The sequence below is a fragment of the Otolemur garnettii genome, unplaced genomic scaffold, assembly GCF_000181295.1.
Source record: "Otolemur garnettii isolate 467f Iridium unplaced genomic scaffold, OtoGar3 scaffold00075, whole genome shotgun sequence".
Taxonomy (NCBI): Eukaryota; Metazoa; Chordata; class Mammalia; order Primates; family Galagidae; genus Otolemur; species Otolemur garnettii.
This window is the reverse complement of record NW_003852470.1, coordinates 5,775,649-5,801,966: the sequence shown is the minus strand read 5'-3', so window position 1 is coordinate 5,801,966 and position 26,318 is coordinate 5,775,649. Positions and strand designations below refer to the sequence as shown.

The window sequence follows — 26,318 nt, the reverse complement described above, 5'->3', positions numbered from 1 at the left end:
CCTGCCTCCGCCTCCCAAGTAGCTGGGACCACAGGCGCCCGCCACAACGCCCGGCCATTTTTTGGTTGCAGCCGTCATTGTTGTTTGGCGGATCCAGGCTGGGGATTGGAACCCGCCACCTTAGGTGTACGTGACTGGCGCCCTAGCCGGTTGAGCTATAGGCGCCGAGCCCTTTTTTGGGCTCTTGCTGCTGAAGTTTCTCCTCTTGCAGAACTTAGGTTTGAGTTGAAGGGTGATGTTAATTTGCATTAAGCAATCGGGGATGGCAGCTTGGGAGCGTCCCAGAGTCAGGCAGAGGTGTGCTGTGTAGGGGGAGGCTCTGGGCACAGGTGTGTCCTCAGCCGGGTGTGTAGGGCCTGACAGACTCAGCACCCCGAGGCAGTAAAACAGCAGGGGTGACACAAGCCCCAGACCCCCTCTAGAAGGAAGGTGAGAAGCCCAGTGGAGAGTGATGTAAACCCCGCTACACATCACCCTGAGAGTCTGCAGAGGAAGCAGGTTAAGGAGGAGAAAGTTCTAGAACCCACAGAGGATTCATGTTAAAATCAGCTTTCAACAAGCTGATTCTCTTTAATTAATAAATTACACAAGGGCAGAGGGGGCATCTCCTGTAGCATTTTAATTTCCAAAATCCTTGTTTTCATCGTCAGTTTTGAGTACTTATTATAGACGAGATTCTGTCATCCAGCAGACCAGGGCACATTTGCATAATTGATGAAGTCTCCACGGCCACAGCTTGTGGGGTGTTAGACACATGTTGAGCATTGCAAGTGTGACGCTGACGTGGTCCTGGGATGTCAGCCGCTGATGGTGGCTATCAGGGCCTCTCCAGCCAGCCCTGTGTGCAGACCCCTGGAGCAGAAATAGGTGGAAAGGACTGAGGCCACGTTGACCCCCGTAGCCTCCCTCCTTAGGGAACAAGTGATGGACTTCCTTATGCCGGGATCTGTCCTTGGGATTGGAAAGTTTGTGCTGATGTGATGACATAGCACCTTTTGTCAACTTGTTAGTAGTTCCACATACATCAGACAGTGTGTCCTGTGAATTCCAGCAGACTCGTGGCACTTGGGAGTTTCCCTGGAATGCAGCAGGGAGTTTCCCTGGAATGCAGGGTGGGTTGGGTGGGACTCCAAGGAAAGGGCAGCCCTGCCACCCTTGGGAACGTGTGAATATAAACTGTTGGCCTCGTGATGACAGTAGATGAGCACGTGATAAGCATTCCCTCCCCAGGTGTGAAGATGCAGAGTGCTGATGAAAGGTGAATTTGTTTCATACCACTGAATGTAGGTAGGATCAGCAGAAGTCACCTGCTGTTGGTTATTGTCACACGTCCTTCTGGACCCCTACTTTTATTGTCTCAAGTCAGCCAAACTTAGGAGGAACTTTTCTTAGCTATTTGAACATTAAAATACTTTATGAGTGGGCCAGGCACAGTAGCTCATGCCTGTAATCCTAACACTCTGAGAGGCTGAGGCAGGTGGATCCCTCGAGCTTAGGAGTTTGAGACCAGCCTAGGTAAGAGCGAAACCCCATCTTTACTAAAACCAGAAAAACTAGCTGGAGGATAGGGGCAAGTACCTATCGTCCCAGCTACTCCAGAGGCTGAGGCAAGAGGATTGCTCAAGCCCAAGAGTTTGAGGAGGTTGCTGTGAGCTATGATGATACCAGGGGACTGTACACAGAGTGACAGAGTAAGACTTAGTCTCAAAAAAAGGAAAGAAAAAAAGATTCTATGTGTTTTGGTGCCTTTTACAGTGTTCTTCGTAGGATTCCCAGGGCACATCTATTTTACTTCTGTTCATTTCTTTGATTTTAGTGAGTCTGTCAACCAGTGAGGCAGCATTTATTGAGCACTTACTATGTGGGGTGCTGATCAACACCAGGAAGGCAATACAAGGCGTTACCTCCTGCAGCGGCTCTGGGGGTAGATATTTGGAGCTCCTGACCAGGAGAGTGGGGGCGTGACTCTTCCCTTTCTGACCTCTGTACTTTTGTCTCTGAGGAGAAAGGTCTGAATCTATAATTTTAAAGATATTTTTAGCCTTGGGACTCAGTATTTCTATGCCATACTCAGGTCTCAGCTCGAGGAATGCATCCACCTTGGACCCTTTCTTGAGTCCAGACTCTTACCTGTCTCCACCTGACCTGCCTCCCTTTGGCTCCCCAACCCCCACCCAGCAGCCACACAGGCCTGTCCTCCAGTGAGCCGCGTGGGTGGTTCCACCCGAGGGCCTGTGCGTCTGGCGTCTCTCTTCCCGGAGTGTTTACTTCTTGCCCACGCACCGGCCACCTCCACAGAGGGGCATTTCTCCCTAGTTCATCAGATTGTCCCTGTTCTCCTCATCCCCCTTTAACAAAGCACCAAGTTTTGCTTTCTTTATCATCTGAAATAACTTCTTGTTGGCTGTCTCCCGAAGCAGCACGGATATTTATTGAGTACCTATTGTAAGCCAGCCACTATTTCATGCGCTGGGAAATAGAAGGAAAAAAATATAAGAGGTCCCTTACGTGCCAGGGTTTAGTGGAAGAAAGTAACAATAAACAACAACAAATTCTCTCTCTCTCCCTCCTCCCCTCCTGCACGTGGTCAGGTAGTGATAAGCTTTATGAGGAAAAATAAATCGGGTCAGGGAAAGAATGTGACAGGGCTGCTAATTTGCTGTTGCACACACGGTATGGTTCCTTTGGAGGAGGTGACATTTCATAGGAGCTCCAGTGAAGTGAGAAAGGGAGCCCACGTCCAGGTATATGCGGCATGATCTTTTTTGCCAAGAGAACGGAATCAGACTTTCAGGTCTTGAATCCATTTGTGATTTATGTGGGTAGGTATTACCAGGCAGGAATCACCTTTATTTTTTTATACTGCTAAACTGCTTTCTCTGCAGAAGGCTGCTTTCTCTCCAGCCCCTGCCACGTGTCACGGCCTTGTGCTTTCAGCCCTGTTTGCCCTTGGAGGTCGGTGCATCCTTTGTTAGACCCCGGTGTCTTCCTTATTGTCTCTGCAGTTAGTCTTGGTCTCTAGCATTGCCGGCTTTCCTACATGTCATTCTGCAAAATCCGCACTCTCCTTGGCCCTTCCTCCTGCAGTCAGTTTTTAAGTTCTATAAAAAAACCTTTCCCATGAGATTTTCATTAGTATTACTTGGAATTGATGAATTCATTTAAGAACAACTGATATATTCTGCTGGTGAATCTGGTCCATTTTTTCATGTATTTAGGTCGATCTTCATGTTGATCCATTCCGTTTAGTGTCATAGCACTGTCCTATTATTTTGTGGTGACCATTGTTGAAGGCAATTACTGATTTTTTGTTTTGTTTTGCAGCTAAGGATAAATCCGAGAAAATATTTGCACTAGCATTTGTTAAGCTGATGAGGTACGACGGGACCACCTTGAGAGACGGGGAGCACGATCTTATTGTCTATAAGGTGATGGCCCTTGGGTGCAGTGCTGCTGATGCTGCCTGTCCCCGTCCTCTCTTTAGGTTACATTAGCTGTATTTAATTATGTATATGAACATTTCTAATGACCGGCCCTGTTCCTATTCCGACCGAATGGAGATGATATGTAATGAAACATTAGGTGCCACATAAAAGTGCTGTGCACATGAATCGATCCACAGGAATAATGGAAATTATGAAAACACACCGTTTAGCACAGTGTTAAAAGCGACTGTCATGATGGTTATGAGGGCGGAGGGTAGAGGAGTACAGGGAGGATGGTGTGTTGCTGTCTGTGAATTGTGTCTGATGTGCCGATAACTAAACCCACAGGCCGAAGCCAAGAAACTGGAAGACGCTGCGACGTACTTGAGTCTGCCCTCAACAAAAGCAGAGTTGGAAGAGAAGGGCCACTCGGCCACGGGCAAGGGCATGCAGAGTCTCGGGAGCTGCACCATCAGCAAGGATTCCTTCCAGATCTCCACCCTCGTGTGCTCCACCAAACTAACCCAGAATGGTGAGTGCAGGCACGGACGCTTGGCCTCCCCAAAGGCTCCTCATTGCAAGTGGAGTCTTCTGTGACTGTCAGTCATTGACCACAACCCTCGGTCAGGACCTTGGAGGATGTCAGTGGACCAGGAAAGAGGAGGTGGCATCTGCTATCATTTATTTATTTTTTACTTTTTAAATTTTTTTTGAGACAGAGTCTTCTTACCTAGTCACCCTGGTTAGAGTGCCAAGGTGTCATACATAGCTCACAGTAACCTCAAGTTCTTGGGCTCAAGCGATCTTGTTGCCTTAGCCTTCGGAGTAGCTGGGACCACTGGTGTGCCACACAATGCCCATCTAGTTTTTGTGCTTTTAGTAGAGATAGTAGAGTAGATTCTTGCCCAGGCTGGTCTCGAACTCCTGAGCTGAGGAGAGCCACCACCTCAGCCTCCCAAAGTGCTAGGATTCTAGGCATGAGCCACTACTAGGCCTGCTATAATTTAATAAAACTCACACTTCTATTTGGGTCCCAGGAATAACCTTAAAGGGAGATAAAGCAATGGATTTACTCCTTAAAATGCTTTTTGGCCAAAAGAAGATAGTGTGGCAGCTAGACAATGTGGGAAATTTTGAGTCAGACTAAGGACTTGGGATTGATCCAGAGTCCTGGGTTGCCCTTGGGGATGCCCTTGAACAGGGTCCTCTGCACCTTTCTGAGACTTGCCTTTCTTCTCTGTAGACCAAAGAATTAATTCCTGCTTTAAAGATATCTTCCTTATGCCTTTCCCATTCCCAGCAACTTACAGAGATGCTTATTTTATTTCAAAAAGTTGGTTTGGATAGTTTTTCTGGTCCCCCTCTTGATGAGTGATAAGGTGCCCCATGCCGGTTCACATGCACCAAAGCTCAGCTCTGACACTGCAGGTCACCCATCGTGGGGGTGGCCGAGCTGCTCCAGGCTCCTGCACCACTGCCTCCCGCCTCCCGCTGGCACTGCTGTCTGGCCAGGGGTGCTTCTTATTCAGCGCACATGACTTTGCTATTGGCCTTGTCTGGAAGAGGCGAGGATCCCTGCACAAATCTGACATTTGAAAGCTGCATCCCCCGAATGTGGCCGTATCACAGCTGTGCAGACCTGTGACTTCATGCTGTCTTGAAACTGAGCTTAAAAATCCATTTTTTCCCTTTTAACTGCCTAGTATGGGTTTTGATTATTAATATCTCTGGGGGTTGTCTGTAAATTGCCTGAGGGACAGTCATCATTTGGATTTTGACAGGTTAAACATAGGATGAAAGTGAACCCATCCCTTGGAGGCCAGGGCATGGTAGTGCTATGTGCTTGGGGGTCCTGGATATTTGGGCACATGTCAGATGCTTTGTGAACTTGCAGATGGTTTTAAAACTTTCTGTGTCTGAGCTTTCTGTTCTGTGGTTTTAGGCTACATGAGCTCATTTTCCCACTGCTGGGTTGCATGAGTAAACCCTTAGTATAGAAAAAATAAGCCATCTCCTGCTGCTTACAGTCATGGGGGCGTTTATCTAATGCTACCTTCCTCATGTTTTGCATGAAGCATTTGTGAAGCATCCTAGCTTGCAGTGGTGCAGTGATCTCCAGGAACAAATGAAAAGTCTTAACTGTAGGTTTGCCTCTATGCAGTCCTGTGGGATGGGAGGTAGAGATTGGGGTACAGAGAGTTTGCGAAGGTGGTGCCTGGGGATGTGTGGCCAAATTGGGAAGGGGGTTATGGAAGAGAACTCCCCATCTGACAAGTGTTCTCTCTGGATGTGGCCCTGATAAAGTCTTACTTGCCTGAAGAATGACTGCATCCAGGCCCTCTTTCACCCAGGGCAAATGTGACATGTCCATATGGGTCCCCACCCCATATATGAGGCATTGAGGCATTTCAGTAGGTTCTGGAAGAATGAGAGCTACCGTTTTCACTGTGTAGGAATCCACAGTCTCAAACAGGAGTCTTGTTCCAAAAGCATGTTTGGAAATTGTTATTTGGAACTTGAACATATTTTCTCCTTCAGAACAACATTCTAAACAGCAGGTAGGCTGTGAGGCCCATCCATGGAATACTTCTTTAGCCACTTATACCTGGAGGAGAGGACTGAGGATCACAATATCTCTCGGGGGTTGGTGTGGATCCCTCCTTTCACCTTCAGGTAGAATCTCACCAGCCCTGGAGTAGCTCCCTCCTTGGGACCAACAGCAGCCGTTGCCGGGCAACAAGGAGATGCCGACGTGATGTGATGCTGGCACCAGCAGCAAGGGGGGAAGTCTTTGGCTTCCATTCCATACTAACAGCGAGTCCTCCTTTTGGGAGGGTGGCGTGTCAGGTGTGGGCAAGACAGAGCTGCTCCGTGTGGCATTTGAGCATCGACTCCCAGGTTCTCATTTGTGGGCGTCTTTTTCTGAAACCATGATTTGTTACTGAGAAGTTCCATTACTTAGTGAAAAGCTGTGGCTGAATTATTCACTGGAGTTTATATTAAACATCTCTGTCCTCAGCATTATGCTGGATGCTGTGGAGGGACATGAAAAGAAGTAGAGGCTGTGATTCCTTCCCTCAATTAACATATAATTGGGAAGAAAGGAATCCTGAAACTTAGAGCGACTGTAGTCCTGGAACAGGGGCCTGGAGCGACAGGGTCGTCTAATCTGGGCAGCTTCCAGGGGGCCTAGCAAACTCTGATTTTTCCAGACACTCTCACCCTCCTCCAGCGTATTCTTCCAACTACTGACTGGCCTAGTTATAGTTTTTCTCAAATTTATAATACAGTGTACCACCGAATCTGAACGAAGGGGACCCAGATTATTAGTCTCCATTAAAGAGACACTGAAACTTGGGAGGTGGCAATTTCCCTTAACCCTGGGATTGCGAGTGTGTCCAGCAAGGTGCGGCCTTTCCCCCGACTTCACTGTTGATGAGGAATTAGAACATGCGAACTTCCACAAGGGATGGTGACTTTCTCAATTTCCAGTCAATTCTTAGAAGGACCTCTGCTAGTGCTCTGTACTGGGTGTCATACGAAGTGCCTTCTACAGGTCACACCAGCCATTGTGCCCTCTGTACATCAGGCAACATTGTACCCATTGTTCAGATGAGAAAACGGGGGCAGAGATACCTGGCCAAGGTCATGTATTTGCTGAGTGCCCCTGCAGTCATAGCATTTAAGCCTACACTTTACATACATCAGTCCCTTTGGGGACTGCACTGTTTTTGTTTTTCCATTTTTAATTCTTCTCTTTGTCAGCTGTACTTGAGGGCAAGGAAAACACATGGAAAGTTATGTTTTGGTGCCTATTATATGTATGCTTTTTATGTGCTTTGATCTTGAAAGCACTGGGTGTCTGTCTTCAGTAAAGTTCTCTCTCTGGGCAAAATTACCTATTTTTTTCAGTATTAACTTGGGTTTGCTTTTCTTTTTTTATGGAGACGATTTCTGTAGCTGAAGTTAGTTCCAGATGAGCAAAAAACAGTGAATTAGATGCACTTTGCTAATTGTACTTTTTTACATAATAGGACATTCATAGAACTTCAAGTGAAAATTAAGTAGCATATGTACTTTACCAGAGAGGCTTTAGGTTCTGTCTTCTTATCCTAAGTAACAGCTTCAATAATAAAATTATTTCTGGACCTTGTCTTACACATGGATTCGTTAAAAACCAGTGTATTCAATCTTTTATTTTTCTATTAAAAATGCATCAAGCATAAATAAAACCATAAGAAAACAGGTATGGCTATTGCAGCCCAGGCTTGGACGAGGGCAGGGAGCTTATCAAAGAAGTGGTGTCAGTTGTCTAGGGTCATGGCAGCTGCAGGGACTATCACCTGTCAGGTTCAGTACCTGCGTTTGTGTTAGCTATTTCATATTATTTTATCTACATACAAATAGAGGCCTGTCCTCGATCAGGAAAAATAAAAATCCCTTGGTAGAGAATGCTATGGCAGCGCTCTCTGGGTGGCCTGCCTTCTTCCAGGCCCTGTCATGCTCTGGAACTGCCTCCGTGTATATTGGAAGGACCAATTCTTTTTTAGGTTCCTGAGTGCATTTCTAAAGCTCCTGCATGGAGATCATTTCATGGCAAATGTAGCTGGAAATAACACATTCAGCTGCGCCAGGAGTTAGTGTGTTGCTACAAAGTCATGGAATATTTAGCAAATGAACCTTTAAAATAGGGTTGATTTCTCTGTTCAGAAAGTTGAATAGAGAACGTCATAGGACACATAGGTGAGAGAGTTTAGGCTGTGGCGAGCTGATGTCCTTTTCTGTTCCCAGTGGACCTCCTGGGGCTGCTGAAGTGGCGATCCAACACGAGCCTGCTGCAGCAGAACCTGAGGCAGCTGATGAAGGTGGACGGCGGGGAAGTGGTGAAGGTAACTGATGTGAGGGGGTGGGCGGTGCTTGTGTCTTTTTTCTTTTTCCCTGATGTGTATTAGCAGGTGTCAGCACCGACCCCAAAGGTGGTATGGGCTTCTGGGGTAGTGCAGGCCCTTTAGCACGTGGTGACATAAGCTTCTCTGTGGACAGAGTACTTCTTGGATTCTGGTTTCCAAAGACTTTCTGGGTTCACCGTGAAGTGAGCAGGCTGTTGATTCAGCCTAGAGTGGGGTCCTGATTTTTCTTACGATGGGTCCTCACTGCAGGACTGACAACAGTTAAATAACCACAGTAAGGCTTGCTTTCCCTACTAATTACACTGGTGGTTGTGTGAGCTCTTTGAGCTGTGGCCACCTGTGCTGGCACATGGGAGTTCAGTGGGTGCTGAGTGTGGGTCTTTTGATCATGATCATTGCTAAGTCTGTTATCTTTATTGTGGGCCTTGGCTCAACAGCTCCCGGACATCCTTTGTAAGGACCTGCACGGTGTGTGGTGTGGTGAAAGATCACGGCCCTCGGAAGCTTGTCTTGGCTATGTGGTCTTCACTCACTTCTCAGCCTCCCCCATGGTGGCTCTGGAGCACTGGCAGGTGCTGCTGTTGGTTCAAGTCAAGTCCCCCTGGGGCTGAGTATCTCTCTGTGAGGCAGGGCAGTCACATCAAGGTGACCTGAGGGCCCTTTGAGTGCTCACATTTGGTGCTTCTCGAGTCCGTGGTTATTTGTGGTTCTGCTATTTTCTCCAGCATTTAGACTCTGCTTTGCGTCATGTACCTCCTAATTTGCTTGAATGACTTTTCCTTGCACACTAGGAGATGCATTTCCGTTTTCAGTACACTCTATTTTGGCCAGGGGACAATAAAAACTGGTCACCAGCACATGTCATTTTGTGGGTGTTGTGGTCTCTGCAGCGGGTCTCAGTTCCTCACCTCCGGAAGAGGTGATGGTGGGAGGAGAGAGGCTCCCTTATCTCTGGAAAAATTAATTACTTAAAATGGCCTTAATTAACTAGCAATGTGCTTAACTTCAGTATAAATTAATTTGGTTGCGACACTTTCTCGAGTTGCATAACCACTCAGATATGTCCTCGCTAATCTTAAAACTTTAATCATCTTTTCACTCCTGGTTTTTCTCAGTGGCTCGGACAATGTTAATTGCATTTTAAACTTCCCTGACTTCTACAAATTGCCTAATTCAGATGGAAACTAGGAATAAGTGAACATACTTTAGAAGACCCACAGTTAATGAAATTTTGTCTTCTTTCATTTTTAAGTTCTCACATCACATCAGGAATTAGCTGTACTTCTTTTGACCTATTGGCACAATTACCAGGAAAAATCTAGAATCATCGTGTCCTGTTATTTACTTCCATTTCCTGTATCTGATATTGTTATCTCATCTCATTTCTCATCCCTGATCCTTCCCTCCCTCCTGGCCACGCTGGTACTACCCAGGCATAGGTGTCCAGTGTGCCAGAGTATCCCATGCATTTTTGTGTGGCTGGAGGGTGAGACTGAACTGCCCATGGCCATGTGGTCCCCAGGAATTCCCAGCCTGCATGGGGCTCCTATGGCTCCAGGGACACTGGTAATGGGTTTTGTTACATTTACTCAAGGCCTCTCTTCGCAAGTTTATAACCCATAATGGAGAGATGGTATTGCTCGATGCAATGAGGAGGGTGTTTGTGTATTTAGTAAAGGATGTGGTTTCTCATTAAGGTGGAAAATGAAGATGGTAACTTTGGTCCTCCTGTGGTGGTCTCAGAGAAAGGGGAGTGCCCAGCAGAGCCCTTCCTTGGCTGTCTGTGAGAGACCTCCAGGCTGCCCTCCTGCTCCCCTGCACTCTGCAGCCTGAGACGTGAGGCTGCCGCTCTCTGTGCTTCTGACCATGCCATTTGTCTGGGTCAGACTGGTCGGCCCACTTAGGGACTTTGCATGAACCATGACAAGTCAGGGCTTGGCAGGTGGGGACCCTGTTGGCAGAAACATTAGGCTGCTAACAGATGGCATCAAGTTTTGACCTTTGCAAAGAATCTATAATATGAAATGTTGGAAAATGATACAAATGTAAGGTGCAGACGCAAGTAATTATAGGAACTGATTAAGCCCTTAATGTCTAGACTGGCATCCCTCTTAAGGTCAGGGTGATTTTATTCCTGCCCTTTGTTTGTTGATAGGGGCCTCCTATGTTGTCCCAGCTGGACTCAAACTTCTGGGCTTAAGTGATCCTCCTGCTTCAGCCTCCCCAATAACTGGGACTACAGGTGCCTACCGCTGCATCTCACTTACCCCCTGCCTGATCCTCCTGCTTCAGCCTCCCCAGTAACTGGGAATACAGGTGCCTACCGCTGCATCTCGCTTACCCCCTGCCACTTGTATGTGACATTTTCTGGCATAAACTTGGTGGTTGATAGCACAACAAAGTGCAGTGAGGATTTTGTGCCCTAACGGGCCTGGGATCCCTTGCTAAGATCAGGAGGACACCCTGTCTCCTGGTGCGGACCTGCAAGGCAATTGTTATATGACAGTCTTACCTCACTCGACTGGGGAGCAGGTCCCTGTGCCAGGGTGGAGCAGTTTGGGGTCCTCTGTGGGGCCTGGAAGGCCCTTTGGACAGCCCAGGAAGAATCTGAACCAAACGTTTGGCATAGCCTTCCTTCCCCTGTCCCTGCTGGGCTGCCACTTCACTCCTTCCTTTCTTTTTCGATAATAGCTTCACTGAGATGATTCACATACCATAAAATTTACCCCTTTACTCTGTCTGATTCAATAGTTTTAAATGTGTTTACGGAATTATGCACCATTACCACTGTCTCATTTCAGAATATTTCATCAGCCGCCAAAGCGACCCCGTATCTATTAGCTGTGACTTCCCACTCTCTCTGCCACCACTGATCTACTCTCTGTCTGTCTGGATTTGCCTGTTTGAGATGTTTTGTGTAAATTGAGTCATTGGGTGAGTGTCCGCCCGTGTCTGGCTCCTCTCAGTCTGTGCAGTGTTTTCTGGGCTCAGTGTGTTGTGGGCGTCACTGCCTCCTTCCCTTCTGGCTGGGGACGATTTCCCTGCACGGAGCTACCATCGCTTGTTTTCCTATTCATCAGTTGATGGACATTTGTGCTGTTTCTGCTTTTTTGGTGATTGTGAATAATGCTGCTATGAATATTTGTGTACAAATTTTTGTGTGAACATACGTTTTCTTTCCTTTTGGATATATAGCTAGGAATGAGATTGTTGGGTTACGTGGTGAATCTGTGTTTTACTTTTTGTGGAAATGTCCAACTGTTTTTGTGTACTAATGTATCATTTTTGTACACCTTGCCTGATTTGAGAACTATTTTACCTTTTACCAGCAATGCGCAAGGGCTCTGGCTTCTCTATGCTCTGTCCACACTTGTGACTGTCGATCTTTTTGATTGTAGCCGTCACAGTGGGGGTGACACGCTCTCTCCTGGTGGTTTCAACTTGCATACCCCCCGTGCGTAGTGATACAGCTGTGCTTTATCGTTTCTGTGGCTCACCTTCCCCCGTGCAGGCCTCTGCCTGAACTTCTCCGCTGACAGGGAACGCTGTGTCCAACGCTGCATTTCCCGTCCGGCTCCTGTTCCCTTCAGGGGAGGTGGGACAAGGGTTTGACACTGAGGTCTACTGTGGCATCCCTGGGAAACCTCTTAGTTTTTTCTTTTCTTAAAGTTATGATTCTTTGTCATTGTATATGGTAATATTTGGCCAATTTTAGTAGAAGATAGAAGTAATTTGTAGATTTCTATTGAATAAAATAAGTACTTTCTGGTGTCAAGACAGGGGTAATGCTGTGTACCCCGGCTTCAGGATCACACTGAAGAAAGTCCTTGAGACACTGAGCTGTCCAGGTGTGGCTTCCACCCGTTCGCTCGCTGAAGGCCTGTGCTCAGTGTGCAGAATGGGCTCCCTCCAGCCTTCCTGGGGTTGCCGTCCAGCTGTGGTCACCAGCCCTAGGTAGCCAGGCAGGGGCTGGGCAGCCCTCCGTGCAGAGGCCCAGGGCACCTCTGTGTTCTGCTTCTCCCTGGTGACTCAGGGTGTGGTTCTTTGTTCTGGATTCACTCAGCTACAGTTTTTGTCTTGTCCATCTGATGGCTGAAATAGATCCCAGAGTGAAGATGGCCGCTTCTGAGGTGGCTTTGGGGAGAGGTAGCTATTTGGAGTAGCGCAGAGATGGTGGATATTTCGGAGCAGGGTGGGAAGCTGGTCCAGTTCCCATTATCAGTGGCCCTTCTGTGTCTGCCCAGTTCCTCCAGGACACCTTGGACGCCCTCTTCAACATCATGATGGAGAACTCGGAGAGTGAGACTTTTGATACGCTGGTGTTCGATGCTCTGGTAAGAGGCCTTTCCTTCTCCTCTGCTCAGACACTAAGGCGTTCTTTCCTGCAGTGGCCTTTGAAGTCCGGGGAGGGGATCCATTCCTGTGCTGGGAAAGTTCTTCAGTTGTAAATCTAATCAGAGGGCATGAATTGGACAGGTAGAAAGGTGGTTTTGAAAATGCAAAACTATAGTTGGGCAGATACAGGGTAAGGCGGGGTGAGGTGACCACCAAGTTCTGTCTGTATTTGTGGTGGTTCATTTCCACATACAGTGGTGCAAATGGTTCAGATGAAAATTCCGAAAAATGTTGCTAATGAACATATCATTGATCAATTTGACAGGTATTTATCATTGGACTAATTGCTGATAGAAAATTTCAGCATTTCAATCCTGTTTTGGAAACCTACATTAGGAAGCACTTTAGTGCAACTTTAGCCTACACGTAAGTTCCCTTTTGGTTTTAAAACCAATACTTCCATTTTTTTGTGTATTTGTTCCTTAGAGTCTTTTTTGTATGCTTTTGTCTTTGAATGTATAAATTTCCTTCCTCAAAACTCTGAATTGACTGGGATAATTTTTATTATTGTTTCCCTCTTAGCAGACCTAAAAGTCTTATTGAAAGAGATAAGTGATAAATTATTATAATATTCTGAAATAAATTCTTGTTCTCTACAGTGCCCATTTATCTTTGGAGTTTTCAGTTTATGTTCGATGAACTTGATGTATGGATGCATGGTGGCTGCCGCGCTGCCGCCTCCCAAGGAGCCTTGATGGATGAATTAATGAATGTGTTCCCGTTCGAGGGGATGGGCTCTTTGATGTGAATAATGCTCAGTTTTGCATTTCTCAGCACCTCTTTTTTATAAAGAGTGTCTTCCCTTTTGTCCACAAGCTTCAACTGTAACTGTCCTGAAATCTTATCACTGTCCCTTTGCTGGCACCCTCCCACCCAGACACCCCGGAGGTCTAGTAAGACACCAGAAGGCTGCGTTAGGGCCGGGCCAGCGGGCAGGCAGCGCTCAGTGTTTGGGAGTATACCTTGGCGTCAGGCTCCTTGGGCGTGATATACAGCTCCTTGATCTTGGGCAAGTTCCGTAACCTCTCTAAGCTCCAACCTTCCTGTCAAAAGAGCATGATTGTAGATTCATATGAGAATTTCAGTGAGATGTTAAAATAATAACTCTTGCACTTAGAATGTACAAAGTAATTGTGGAGTTCTGGTATTATGAGATTTATTAGGATGGGTTACTTGCCCTCTCCTGGGGGGATTTGTTGGCATTTATTCAAACTTTTTGTTGTGTAAGTTTTTTTTTTAATTTTTATTTTATTAAGTCAAATACACATAGATCATGAATACATTCATGCATACGTGGGGTACACTGTGCTGATTTTTTTTTTATACAATCTAATGTGGTTACATTAAACCAATCAACATAGCTTTCATCTCCTTTACTTGATTATTGTGCCAAAACATCTGTGTTCTACATGTCACAGATTTGACTTTTACCCTTTCATATGTGCCATAGGTGTGATCCCGCCTTTTACCCTCCCTCTGTGTGGGATGAAAATCCCCAGGTTTGCATAATTTCTTTAAGAGCATCCCACTTAGAATCGTTGGAAAGAATTCACTTTGGTGCCAGTGAATTGAATCGGAACTTCCATCTGTGTAGTGAGCACACTTTGGTAAAAACCTGTTTTCATCTTTGTGCAGAGGATTCAGGCCACTGAAGCCGGCTGTTCATGAATCCAGGTCTGTGTCTGGATTTTTTTGTGTCTGCCTTGAGTGTGTGTGTTCTGCAAGGTGATGGGTGGAGCCCCTGGTAGGCCAGGAGCTGTGATGTCCTCAAGCACGCAGGGCAAGCTGTGACGAGCTCTCCCTCTTGCTTGCTAATAAACTATGTTGAAAACATTTTGTTCACTTTGTGAAGTTACCTGGTGTTTTGGCATGTCGTCCAGCTCCTTACTTAACCGGGAAGGGTGATCAAGTGGCACCTTCTCAATCTAGTGACCAAAACATGACTACCCAGGGATTGTGGGCGTGGCCTGCAGGCTGCCCAGGGTGTGGCATGATCTGTGTGCTCATTTTCAAAATTCTGCTTGACTAATCGTGGCTGAACAGTTCTCCTCAGATCAGACTTCACACTCTCAAGAGGGTGAGAACATGGATTCGCCCACCTCACTGCCTTGCGTGTCCCTTCACTGGGATCAGCCTTGCTGTCCTGCACTGCAGGGGACACAGGGGTGCCCTTAACTCTTACTGGTGGGCAAGTTAACTCAACGAGAGGAACCACATTTAATTTTTATGCTGTGTTGGAACTGAAATCAGAATTGCTGACATCTCTACTCAGCCTCCAAAATAGGCTGACATTTTTATCTTAGAAAATGAGTATTCTTATCATGTGTGGATCAAGTAGGAACCTCAGGTGGTTCTTTAGCACTCTGAATCTGGTTATTCACACCGTGAAATACTGAGAAAGTCTGTTGTGATTTACACAGTTCTAAACACTTTGGAGAAGGCTCCTGTGCTTTGATGAGGCTATTAGGGCACTGTCTGGGCCCAGTGAAGTTCTGGTGCCAAGTATTATCCCAGAGGGCCCCTCCAGCTCCCCTCCAGAAGGCCTTGGCAGGCATGAGCTCACATTCGACTCCTATTTAAGTCATTTTTTTCCTTTGATAAAGGTTGAGATATATTGCCTTTCTTCCCGAAGAATTTCAAGAAAGGGATGAAAGATTTTGGCAATGAGCTTTAGTTTTCAGCATGCCAACTCCTATCCACAGCTATCCTGCAGAGGTAGTTCATGGGTTCTGGAGACCCACGGGACTCACTCGGCACTGATCTAAGTGATACGGGAGGGAAGCGTTAATGTGGGGGCTATTCTTCTATAAACCCGGCGTGAATGGGCTTCTTTCTGTTCACTGAGCTACCTCTGTAGCTTCGAGGTGACAAAATCAAGGCTCCATTTGGTCTGCCCCTCTCTACCCAGAGCCAGAGTGGTGACCTTTGTGCGGTTATAAGATGGCCTGGCAGATTTGTTTTCTGGCTCTGGATCATTCTGTTTGCAAGTCTTTATTATTTCTTATTCCTTTATTTGATTAATTGGTTGGAAAAATGCCCAAATGTGTTCTATGAAATGTTTATTCCCTTGGATATTAATGGGTGCAATAAGAAAGGATGTGTGGTTCAGTAAGTTTGGGAAAATAAGTGAAGCCGAGAGAAGCAGGCTTCCTGCCAGGACTTTGGGTGCTTTTCTACGTTGAGAACCAACATGAGAAGTGTGTGGTGAGCTGCCCCTGCCCAGCGGTGGGAATGGGCCCTGTCATGGGGCAGCCTGCAGACCCAGCTTCCTCAGAGCAGCTGGCAGGAAGCCTGCTCTGAGAGCAGCAGCTTCACACCAGACCTCTGCCACCTGATCAGTGTTAGAAATGACTTCACATCCACTCAGTCGGCTAAAAAGCTTTTTGTCGAGATTTGTCAGCAAAATAGTTCCTTTTAGGCCATCCGTAATTACAGTTAATGTTGCCCTTCTGAGACTCTTTTTATATGATCTCGGCAAACAGTCTGGCTCTTACTGGCTCACAACTTAACTGGGCATGCTGTCCGTGTCCTAGTGGATACTTGCATGAATATAAACCTGTTTTCTGTGGCTTTTTAAATGCCACCATGCATTCTCGTAGAGTCCGTTTGAGTTGGTGACTGTAGAAGCTGGCTAGCGGTGTCCCCGTTGATGGTGGTGGCTCTGGCCCCACACATACTGCAAAGTCGCAGTGTAGCAGCTTAACACGATGAAAATTGAAACAGGAATGCAGTGGATTTATTTGTCCCTTTATTACTTACAGGTCACTGCTCGGGAAGGGTCAACGTTATGAGTAAGAATGATTACTTTAGGAAGGCGTGGCAGGAAGTGTAGAAGTTGGGCAAAAGGGAAAAGAAATTATTCCTCATACTTTTTCCTTCAGTTAAAAATAACACACGCTCCTGTGTTTTCTTCCTGGATTTTTATGGTTTCTTGTCTTACAAATAAGTGGATTGTCCATCTTGACCAGAGCCAGAGTGGTGACCTTTGTGCGGTTATAAGATGGCCTGGCAGATTTGTTTTCTGGCTCTGGATCATTCTGTTTGCAAGTTAATTTTTGTATCTGGAGAGGGGACAGGGACTCTGTTTCCTTCCTTTGCATGTGGCTGTCCAGTTTTCCCAGCACCGTTTATGGAACAGGGCTTCCGTTCTCTACTGCATGCTGTTGTCTGCTTTACTGAATGAAGATCAGCTGATTGGAGGTCGATCGTTTTATATCTAGGTTCTCTATTCTGTTCCTTTGGTCTGTGTCTCTACTTTTATACCAGTACCATGCTGTTTTGGTTATTATAGCCTTGTAATACAATTTGAAGTAAGCTTGCTTTGGCTATTTGGGGTCTTGTTTGGTTCCAAATGAAGCCTGGAATTATTTCTTTGACATCTATGAAGTATGATGTTGGTACTTTGGTGGGGATTGCATTAAACCTGTAAATCACTTTGGGCAATATGAACATTTTAATAATGTTGATTCTACTAATCCTTGAGCAAGGGATATTTTTCCTATTTGTGTCATCTGTGGTTTCTTTGATCAGTTTTGTGGTTCTCCTTGTAGAGATCACTCGTCTTTTGGTTAACTGTATTTGTGAGTATTCATTTTCCTTGTAGCTATTGTAAATGATGGTGTGTCCTTGATTTGATTCTCAGTTTGATTGTTATTATTATAGCATATAGAAATGCTACTGATTTGTGTACATTGATTTTGTAACCTGAAACTGTGCTGGATTTGTTTTGTCAATTCTAAGAGGTTTTTTTTTGGGTAGAATCATCTTTGCATCCCTGGGATGAAACCCAGTTCATTATGGGGGATTATCTTTTTGATGTACTCTCAAATTTGGATTCTTGGTATTTTGTTGAGGATTTTTGCATCTGTGCTCATCAGGGATATTGTTCTGTAGTTTTCTTTTGTTGTTGTTGGGTCCTTTCCTGTCTTTGGTATCAAAACGATAGATAGCGGCTTCACAGAACTGGAGTTAGGGCGTTCTATCCTCTTGGTAGGTTTGGTAGAATTTGGCTATGAATCTCTCTGAGCTGTGGCTTTCCTTTTGGTTAGGAAATTGTTTTATTAGTGCTTCAATTTCACTGCTCATTATTGTTCTATACAGGATTTCACTTCTTCCTGATTTAGGGTTGAGAGGTTGTGTGTTGCCAGGTATATATTCATTTCCTACTTTGTGTGCATAGAGGTGTTTTTATGACTAAGACCACAAAGGCAAATACAACAGTAACAAAAGTAAATATATGAAATGTAATTAAATTAAAAATCTTCTGAACAGCAAAGGAAATAATCAACAGTGGAAATAGACAACCTACAGAATGGGAGAATATATGCAAACTGTCCATGTAATAAGGAGCTAGTGTCTAGAATTTACAAAAGACTCAAATAAATCAGCAAGAAAAAAGCAAACAACCTCATCAAAACGTACGCAAAAGACATAAACCAAAGTTTTTCAAAAGAAGGAGGACAAATGGCCAATAAACACATGAAAAGTTCTCAGCATCAGGGTCATGCAAATTAGAACCACAGTGAGATACCACTTCACCCCTGTCAGGGTGGCTGATGGGAATAAGTCAGAAACAATAGATACCGGTGTAGAACCAGAGGTAAACACACACGTAGCACCGTTGGAGGGACTGCAAACTAGTATGACCTCTGTGGAAAACAGTGGGGAGATTCCTCAAAGAAACAAATGCAGACTTCCCATTGTATCCAGCAGTCGCATCCTGTGTATCTATCCAAAGGAAAAGAAGTCATTTTATCAAAAAGATTCCTGTTTGCAAATGTTTAGCACAGCGTAGTTAATAACTGCAAAGATGTGGAACCAACCTACATGCCCATGAATTCGTGAGTGGATAAAGAAACTTTGGTGTATATAGATATGTAGCACGGACCACTGCTCAGCCATACAGAGGAATGAAATGTCTTTTGTAGCAGTGGATAGAACTGGTCACCATTATCCTGAGGGAAATATCTCATGAATGGAAAAACAAACATCACATGTCCTCACTTGTAAGTGGGAGCTAAGTGATGGGCACACACAGACACGAAGAGGTGTAAAGAACATTGGGAACCTGGGGTGGGGGGGAGTGGGCTGTGGGATAAAACCTACCTGTTGGGGTGGCGCCTGTCGCTCAAGAGGCCTGGGCGCCAGCCACATACACCAGAGCTGGCAGGTTTGAATCCAGCCTGGGCCTGCCAAACAGTGACTGCTACAACCAAAAAATAGTCGGGCATTGTGGTGGGTGCCTGTAGTCCCAGCTACTTGGGAGGCTGAGGCAAGAGCATTGCTTAAGCCCAAGAGTGTGAGGTTGCTGTGAGCTGTGACACCACGGCTCTGTCCCCAGGGCTATAGCTTGAGGCTTTGTCTCAAAAAACCTACCTGTTGGGTACAGTGAACACAGCCTGGTGATGGGTACACTAAAAGATCCAACTTAAGCAATAAGACATCCATGTAAGAAAAACATGTATACTCTCTTAATAGTTTAAGAACAAAAAATAAACATGAAACACGTTCTTATGATATAGTCAAACATGAAAACATATTTCTACTCAAAAATCATTCACAAATGTTCATAACAGTGTCACTCACCATCGACCAAAACTGAGAATAACAGAAACATACCCCTACTGGAATCAATAAATGAAATGATGTCTACCCACATGCTACAACACAGAAGAACCTTGTGAACCTCAGATGAACAGAGTGCCGAGTGAAAGTGGCCAGTCACAAAGTGCTGCACGTTATATGATGATTCTCGTTCCATGAAATATCTAGAATAAGAAAACCCTCATAGAGAAACAAGTAGATTAGTTTTTGCCAGGGGCCAAGGGGAGGGTGAGTGGTGAATGGCAGCGAATGGATAGAGGGTTTCATCACATCTCGATGGAAATGTTCTACAAGCGATTGTGGTGATGGTTTCACAAGTGTGTGAATAACTAACACCCACTGAAATGTACACTTTAAATGGTTGAATTTTACAGTGTGTGACCTATATCTCAAAAAAAATTGTAAACAAAAAAAGTAACACATGTTCAATGTTTTTAAAAAAAAAGGAAAATTAAAAACGTCTCCCATTACCAAAACATTATGTTTCGGAATATGAAAGTTCCCTGGATGTCATGCTGCATGGTGGAGATCACGTCTGTCTCTGGCTTAGATTAACATGATGATTACAATTATTATGTCTAATTATTTTGCAAAATAGCATCATGTTATTTTTGACTACTTAACATTTAAAAGTGTTTTTTCATTATTATAATTTGCACACAGTAAGTACTTATGTTGAAGCATAAGTTTGGCCAATTATTTGTACCCTTTTAATCCCTGCCCAAGATGCTGCTGTCTAGAATGGTCCCTCTTTCCACTTTTGGGTCAGGTCCCCTCCTTGAGAAGTGGCCACTTTCTGATTTCTCTTACCCTCAGTTTGTTTGCCTGTCCTTGTTCTTTATGTTGGTCACTCCCACCCTAGTCAAATGGAGGGATCACAGATAAAAACTTGACTTTTGACCATGACCCTATTAACTCCCAGAAGTAAGGAATCTATCAATTGTGAATCTTCCGTGTGCCCCTTCCCCCGGGTAGCCTATTCCATCCATGATAATAACAGAAAAGGCCACAAGTTTTGTTTTTTCAGGTTATTGTGAAGGTAGAAACAATCAGGTCGCAATTTTTTGATTTATTACGTAGAGATAATTCCTGTAGTTGTAGTTCCCTGTACCCAAAAGGTGTGCTCTACACCCCTGCCTTGTGGCCTTGAAGTGGGAGCACACCAGCCCCCCTCACCTTGTACCCCTCCACAGATACTCGGGAGATGTGAGTGAATTTAGACTGGACAAGAAGTCATTCTACTTTTTTATTTTTCTACCAGAAGCAATCTTTGAAATTTCATCCTGAATAGTTGGAACAATCTGAATGCAGAAACCACTTGTGCCAACGCAGCTATATGTGAAAGGTGCCGAACGTGGTGAAGGGACGGACTCCTGTCTGTCCTCCTTTAGCCGAATGTGGTGAAGGGACGGACTCCCGTCTGTCCTCATTTAGCCGAATGTGGTGAAGGGACGGACTCCCGTCTGTCCTCATTTAGCCAGCTCGCCCTCCGAGTGCCCTCCGGGTGCCTGCGGTGCTGCAAGATTTTCCTTCTCTCAGAGGACTATTCTGCACCTTCTCCCTTCCTTTGAACTGTCCAGCGTTAAATCTTCATTTTCATTCTTGGCTTAGGATTTTACGTCTTACTTCACTGAGAAAGAGAAGCAATCAGAAGAGAACTCTGCACTTTGCCCCGTCATCCATGAGCACGGTGGAGATGGCCTCCCTGCGCCCTGTTTCTCCTCTTGTGAGGAGTGAACTGTGCCTTCTCCCAGCTACGGCCACCTGTTGCATTGGAGTGTCACATTCTTTCTGGCTTGTTTTCTGTAACATGCTTTTCAGGCTCATCCGTGTAGCTTTCCGTGTTGTCACTTGACTTTGTTCTTTCTTATCAGTGGGGAACTATTCCCGTGTGTGGACACGCCCCAGTGTGTCAGCCGTCCTCCTGTTGATGGATATGTGAAGGGTTTTTAGTTTTTGGCCATTCTGAATACAGCTGCTGTGAATATTCTTGTCCAGGTCTTTTGCCTGCGAATTTTCATTTCCCTTGGGTAAGCACTCAGGGGTAGAATGGCCAGACTCCAGGGTTTGTGTATGGCTTACTGTAGGAGAAATTGCCAAATACTTCTCCGAGATGGTCGTACTGCTTTGCTTTTCCACCAGCAATCCGTGACTGTCCATTTGCTTTCTATCCTCACCGACGTTTAGTGTTGCCTTTTACAATTCAAGCTGTTATAACCGGGGCAAACTTATAACTGTTTGTGAGCTTTTAACTTGTACTCATCTGCTGATCAGGGATACAGAGCAGATATTTAAAATTTTATTTGCCATGTGTGAAATGTTATTCAATTTCATTTTCTATTTTATTGTCTTTTTATTTTTGACTTTTAGGGGCTTCGTGTATCACAAATACAGACATATAAATATGTGTATTTTTGATCAAACATAAATTTTGAAGCATTTTCTCTCGGCTTACGTTTATCCTTTTTCCTAATGGTCCTTTTGATGAGCGGGAATTTTGATTTTGTTAAAGCCTAAATGGTTATTTTAAAAAATGGTTATGGATTTTGGTTCTGTGGGTTAAAAATCTTTATCAAACATAGGTCACAATAATGCCTGCCTTATCTCATGTCACAGCACTAGTCATGTGTGGCTATTTAAATAAAATTAAATTAAAAATCGAATGCCCTTATGTACATCTGATGTGCCCAGTTCCCACCTAGTGAGAGACTTCCATGATGGGTAACTCACATATTCTTTATATATTCTGATTCTTTTATATATTCCTCCTACATAGAAGGTTCCAACATTACAGGAAGGTCTGCTGTGCCACTGTCTCAATTGCTTTATGCTTTTAGCTCTAAATCTCACTAATGCAGAAAATACATTTGACAAAATTCAACATCCAATTATGATAAAACCTTTTGGAAAACTAAGAATAGACAGGAACTTCTTCAATCCGATAGAGAACATCTAAGAAAGGTCATCTCCAACCTCATGCTCCATGCGGAAATGTGGAGAGCTTTTCTCGCAAACTCAGGAGCATGGCAACGATGTCTGTTCTCATCATCTCTTTCTCTTATTTTACTGGAAATCGTGGCATAAAGCAAGAAAAAGTAACTGAGAATTGAACGGTTGGAAAAGAAAGAAGTAAAACTGACTTTTCACTCAATGTGATTATTACATAAAAAGCCCTAAAGGATCCCTTTCTAATAAGCAAAACCCAAACAAACAGCAAACAACTACTAGAACTAGTGGGCAGACATACAAAAGTTAAGATACAAAGATTAATCCCTCCACAATGTAAGTATGTATCAAAACATTATATAATATCTCACAAATACTTATTATTTATTAAAAACCTATAGATTCCAAAAGAAAACAAAAACTGTTTATTGTTTTCTTGGAAATAATTGAGAGGCAACATTAAAAACACAGTGCAATTTACTGTATTATCACAAAAAGCATCAGATACTGAGGAATACATTTAGTGATCAATGGGTGAGACTTTTTCATGAAAATTGGGGAACACTACCGAGACTAATTTGAAAAGAACTAAACAATTAGAGAAATATACCATGTTCATGGATTGAAAAATCAAATATTGTTTGAGTGTACATTTGTCCCAAATTAACCTGTAATTTGAACATAATCCCACTCAAAATTCTGGCATGCTTTTCTCATAAAAATTGATGTGAACTGATTTGAAAATTTATATGGAAATGCACAATGTCTGAAATACTCAAATAGATTTTCAGAAGAACCAGATTTCAAGACTTCTGTTGCATTGTAGCAGTCAAGTTAACATGGTATTGGCGTAAACATAGACCCAGAGATCACAGGAAGGTAACAAAAAGGACAGACCAGATCCACAGTCAACCTGCTGTTTTCACAGCTCGACAGGGTAACCAGCCTTTTTCGCATGTTAGTGATGAAGGGTCTTCCCCTCATCCCCACCTTTTGTCCTGAGCAGCTGTTCAGTATTCCATGATAGGGATGTACCATAATTTAACCAGTCCTCAACTGATGGACATTTGTTTATATGTTTTTCTAGTGCTTCAGTGAACGTCTGTTGATTGTTTTGTATTTGGTTGTATAAGACATATTATTAGAACTAAAATTACTGATGTCAAAGAATTTGAGTATTTTTAATTGTAATGGATATTGCCAATTTACCCATCTAAAATGTATATGGCCTGGTTAACCACCCGGCAGTGTTTTGATTTCCCACATCTTATCTATACCAGGCAAAAATTTTACTTCTTGGCATTTAAATTTCCATGTGTTAATTCACGAAGTTGATTACTTTTATTTATATGTTTCTATACTTTTTAGTTCATTTCTTTGAATTAATCTCATATCCCCTGAGGCTTTGAGTAAATCTGTTGCCATTTGAACTTTCTGGTTATTTGAAATAAATCAAAGTGGAAAAAATTTAATGCTTTTCTCTTCATTTTAGCAAAGAATTAAAAAAAAGTCTATCTGTGCACTAAGCACTTAAAATAATCTGTGAAGCGATGAATTAGAATCAAGTTTCCAGTATACAGGGTGGCCGTAAAATTTGTGTGCAACTTAACAATTATCTATAATTACTTCTGTAGTCAGAAGGAATATTAAAAATAATTCTGATCAAGTGTTGCATATTATAAATTCTATAAACTGTCATGGAAAAGGATTTAAATGATTTCATGTTAGGGAGGTAGTTGATGTTAGATCACAGTTTATAAATATATAGATGAAAGAGACATGTAGTCATTATATTTTTAAAAGTAAATGTCTTGGGGTGGCCCCTGCGGCTCAAAGGAGTAAGGCGCTGGCCCCATATGCCAGAGGTGGCGGGTTCAAACCCAGCCCCAGTCAAAAATAAAAAGGTAAACGTCTTGGGGAATCCTATTATTAAGATACGTAGAAATTATTTGAAAATCATTTCAAATATCTACTGATATCATTCTCATATATAGTGTTTATTCTTTTATATAAGGATTTTTAGAAAACTTACTAAAAGTTTGAGAATGTTTTCTATTTGAAAATTATTTCTAAAAGTTTTGTTTTTTTTGGTGTAAGAACTCTAGTTTTGGAAAATCAACTGAAATAAACAGAAGCGGCTGAGATGATTGTCAATAGCAAATGCTATGTCATGCCTTTCAAAAATTGTAGAAAAATGTACATAACGTACCATTTTCCTAACCATTTCAAAGTGCGCAATTTATTGGTGTTTTGTACATTTACAGTGTGGAGGGACTTTCACTGTGACCTAGTCAGAGAACATTTTCATTGTAATGACTTTCTGAAAAAATTTTTTTGCAGATTTTTTTGGCTCTAACAAAATCCTTTTGTTCTTTAACATTGGCGAAGCTAGTTTACCTGTCTAGGCCTCAGCTTCCTCATCTGTAAAATAAGGGTAATAATATTGCCTTATGGTGTTAGTATGAAGATTAAAGTAGACCACGGAGCATGCTTAGAGCAGCATCTTGCATAGAAAGTCCTCACTAAATGCTCAGACCTTGCTCTTCCAACAGATACTTTATCAACTTTATCTGATTAAAAAGAATTTTATGAATGTGCATGTACCATTAAGTGGAAACCAAAATAAAAATAATCCACTTGTGCATTTCTTCATCAGTGAGGAGTGGAGATAGCATAATAATTTATTTATGTGTGTTTCCACTGCGAACAGGAAGCTGACAAAAGTACTAAGGAACTACGTGGATAATGCGGAGAAGCCGGGGATAAACGACCAGCTGTACAAAGCCATGAAGGCTCTAGAGTACATCTTCAAGTTCATCGTGCGCTCACGGGTGCTGTTCAACCAGTGAGTGTCAGCCGTGCTGGCTCCTGGGGCTTCTGGGAAATCCTTCCCTTTATCCCTTTTCTCCCTTCTTCCCTCTTCCCCTGGCTCCCCCTTCCCCTCTGTGCCTTCCAGCAGGAGAGAGCGTGATTGGGGCAGTCTTTCCCTGACCACTCCCTGTGCAGGTGGAGGCAAGCGCTGGCCCGGAGCCCTGTTCTGAGTCACAGGCCAGTCAAACCCTGTCTATTGCAAGTGTGTAAAACACCTCCCGTGGAGCTCTGGGCGTCTACAAGGGCTCTGCAGCCCCTTTCAGGATATGTTTATACAGCAAAAAGCCACCAAACACAAAAATCAAACAAAGCAACAGTGATGAAAGGCAAACCCCAGTTAAATTGCTTGATGTGGGAAGGCTCTGGGGCTGCCTCTCTCTCTTTTCTTCAATCAGTTTGTTGTTTTATTTCTGCAGAGATGTCCCCATATGTGACATTTCCACGTGAAAGGACATTCAAGTGCTTTAGCTTAGTGACATTTTTCACATGCTGTGTGGAGGAACTTAGGAATTGTTTTTGAACTTTAAATTGAAGTATTAATGACTTCATTATTTTATAAAGGACATTTATATACACGCACACACACATAACACATATCGAATGGCCGTGCTAACTAGGAGCCTTCTGCTGGCCCACCACATTTCACTACGTGCTAGAAAGGGGGTGAAACCAAGTATGCCAAGTGTCGGGATATGGAATCTGCTTGTTTCTTTTGGGGAATGGCCACTTGAGGGGGACCTGCTGTGAGGGAAATCGATGGATGTTGGTTGTTCCAGGTTGACCTCGTTTCTGTCTGGGGGTCTCCATACAGCAAGGGATTTGGGAGCCGGTGTCCCTTGTGTCAGAGAACACGTTGCCTTTGACAAGCACAGAACTCCTGCAGCCCCGCGGTGGAAACTGGGAGCTGAAACATTCTGCACCCAAATCAGGGCCTTTCTATTTCATTGTCACTTTATTTTCACTTGTATGAAAGACATGTGTCTAGGTGGGCCCAGGAGAAAGTGGGGGAAGAATTCAGGATCCCCTCCTATATCTACTGTGGACGTGAAGCCAAAGTGAGAAGTTACTGATGGTATGTAGGACCTGTGGGTGTGACAGGCGAGGTGTTGACCGTGAGTGGTCAGTGACTGTGACAGGCGAGGTGGTGACCGCCAGTGGTCAGTGACTG

The 26,318-nt window shown here is 44.0% G+C and overlaps 1 protein-coding gene across 1 annotated transcript in view; it reads left to right on the top strand.

Annotated features, from left to right (window-relative positions):
* The window catches only part of DOCK1 (dedicator of cytokinesis 1), a 455,243-nt gene that overhangs the window by 46,548 nt on the left and 382,377 nt on the right, over nt 1–26,318 (top strand). The window contains exons 16-21 of the mRNA XM_012807800.1: nt 3,325–3,428; nt 3,774–3,957; nt 8,217–8,314; nt 12,580–12,669; nt 12,996–13,096; nt 24,990–25,124. Of these exons, the coding sequence (XP_012663254.1) occupies nt 3,325–3,428; nt 3,774–3,957; nt 8,217–8,314; nt 12,580–12,669; nt 12,996–13,096; nt 24,990–25,124 (712 nt within the window). The remainder of the gene's footprint in view (nt 1–3,324; nt 3,429–3,773; nt 3,958–8,216; nt 8,315–12,579; nt 12,670–12,995; nt 13,097–24,989; nt 25,125–26,318) is intronic.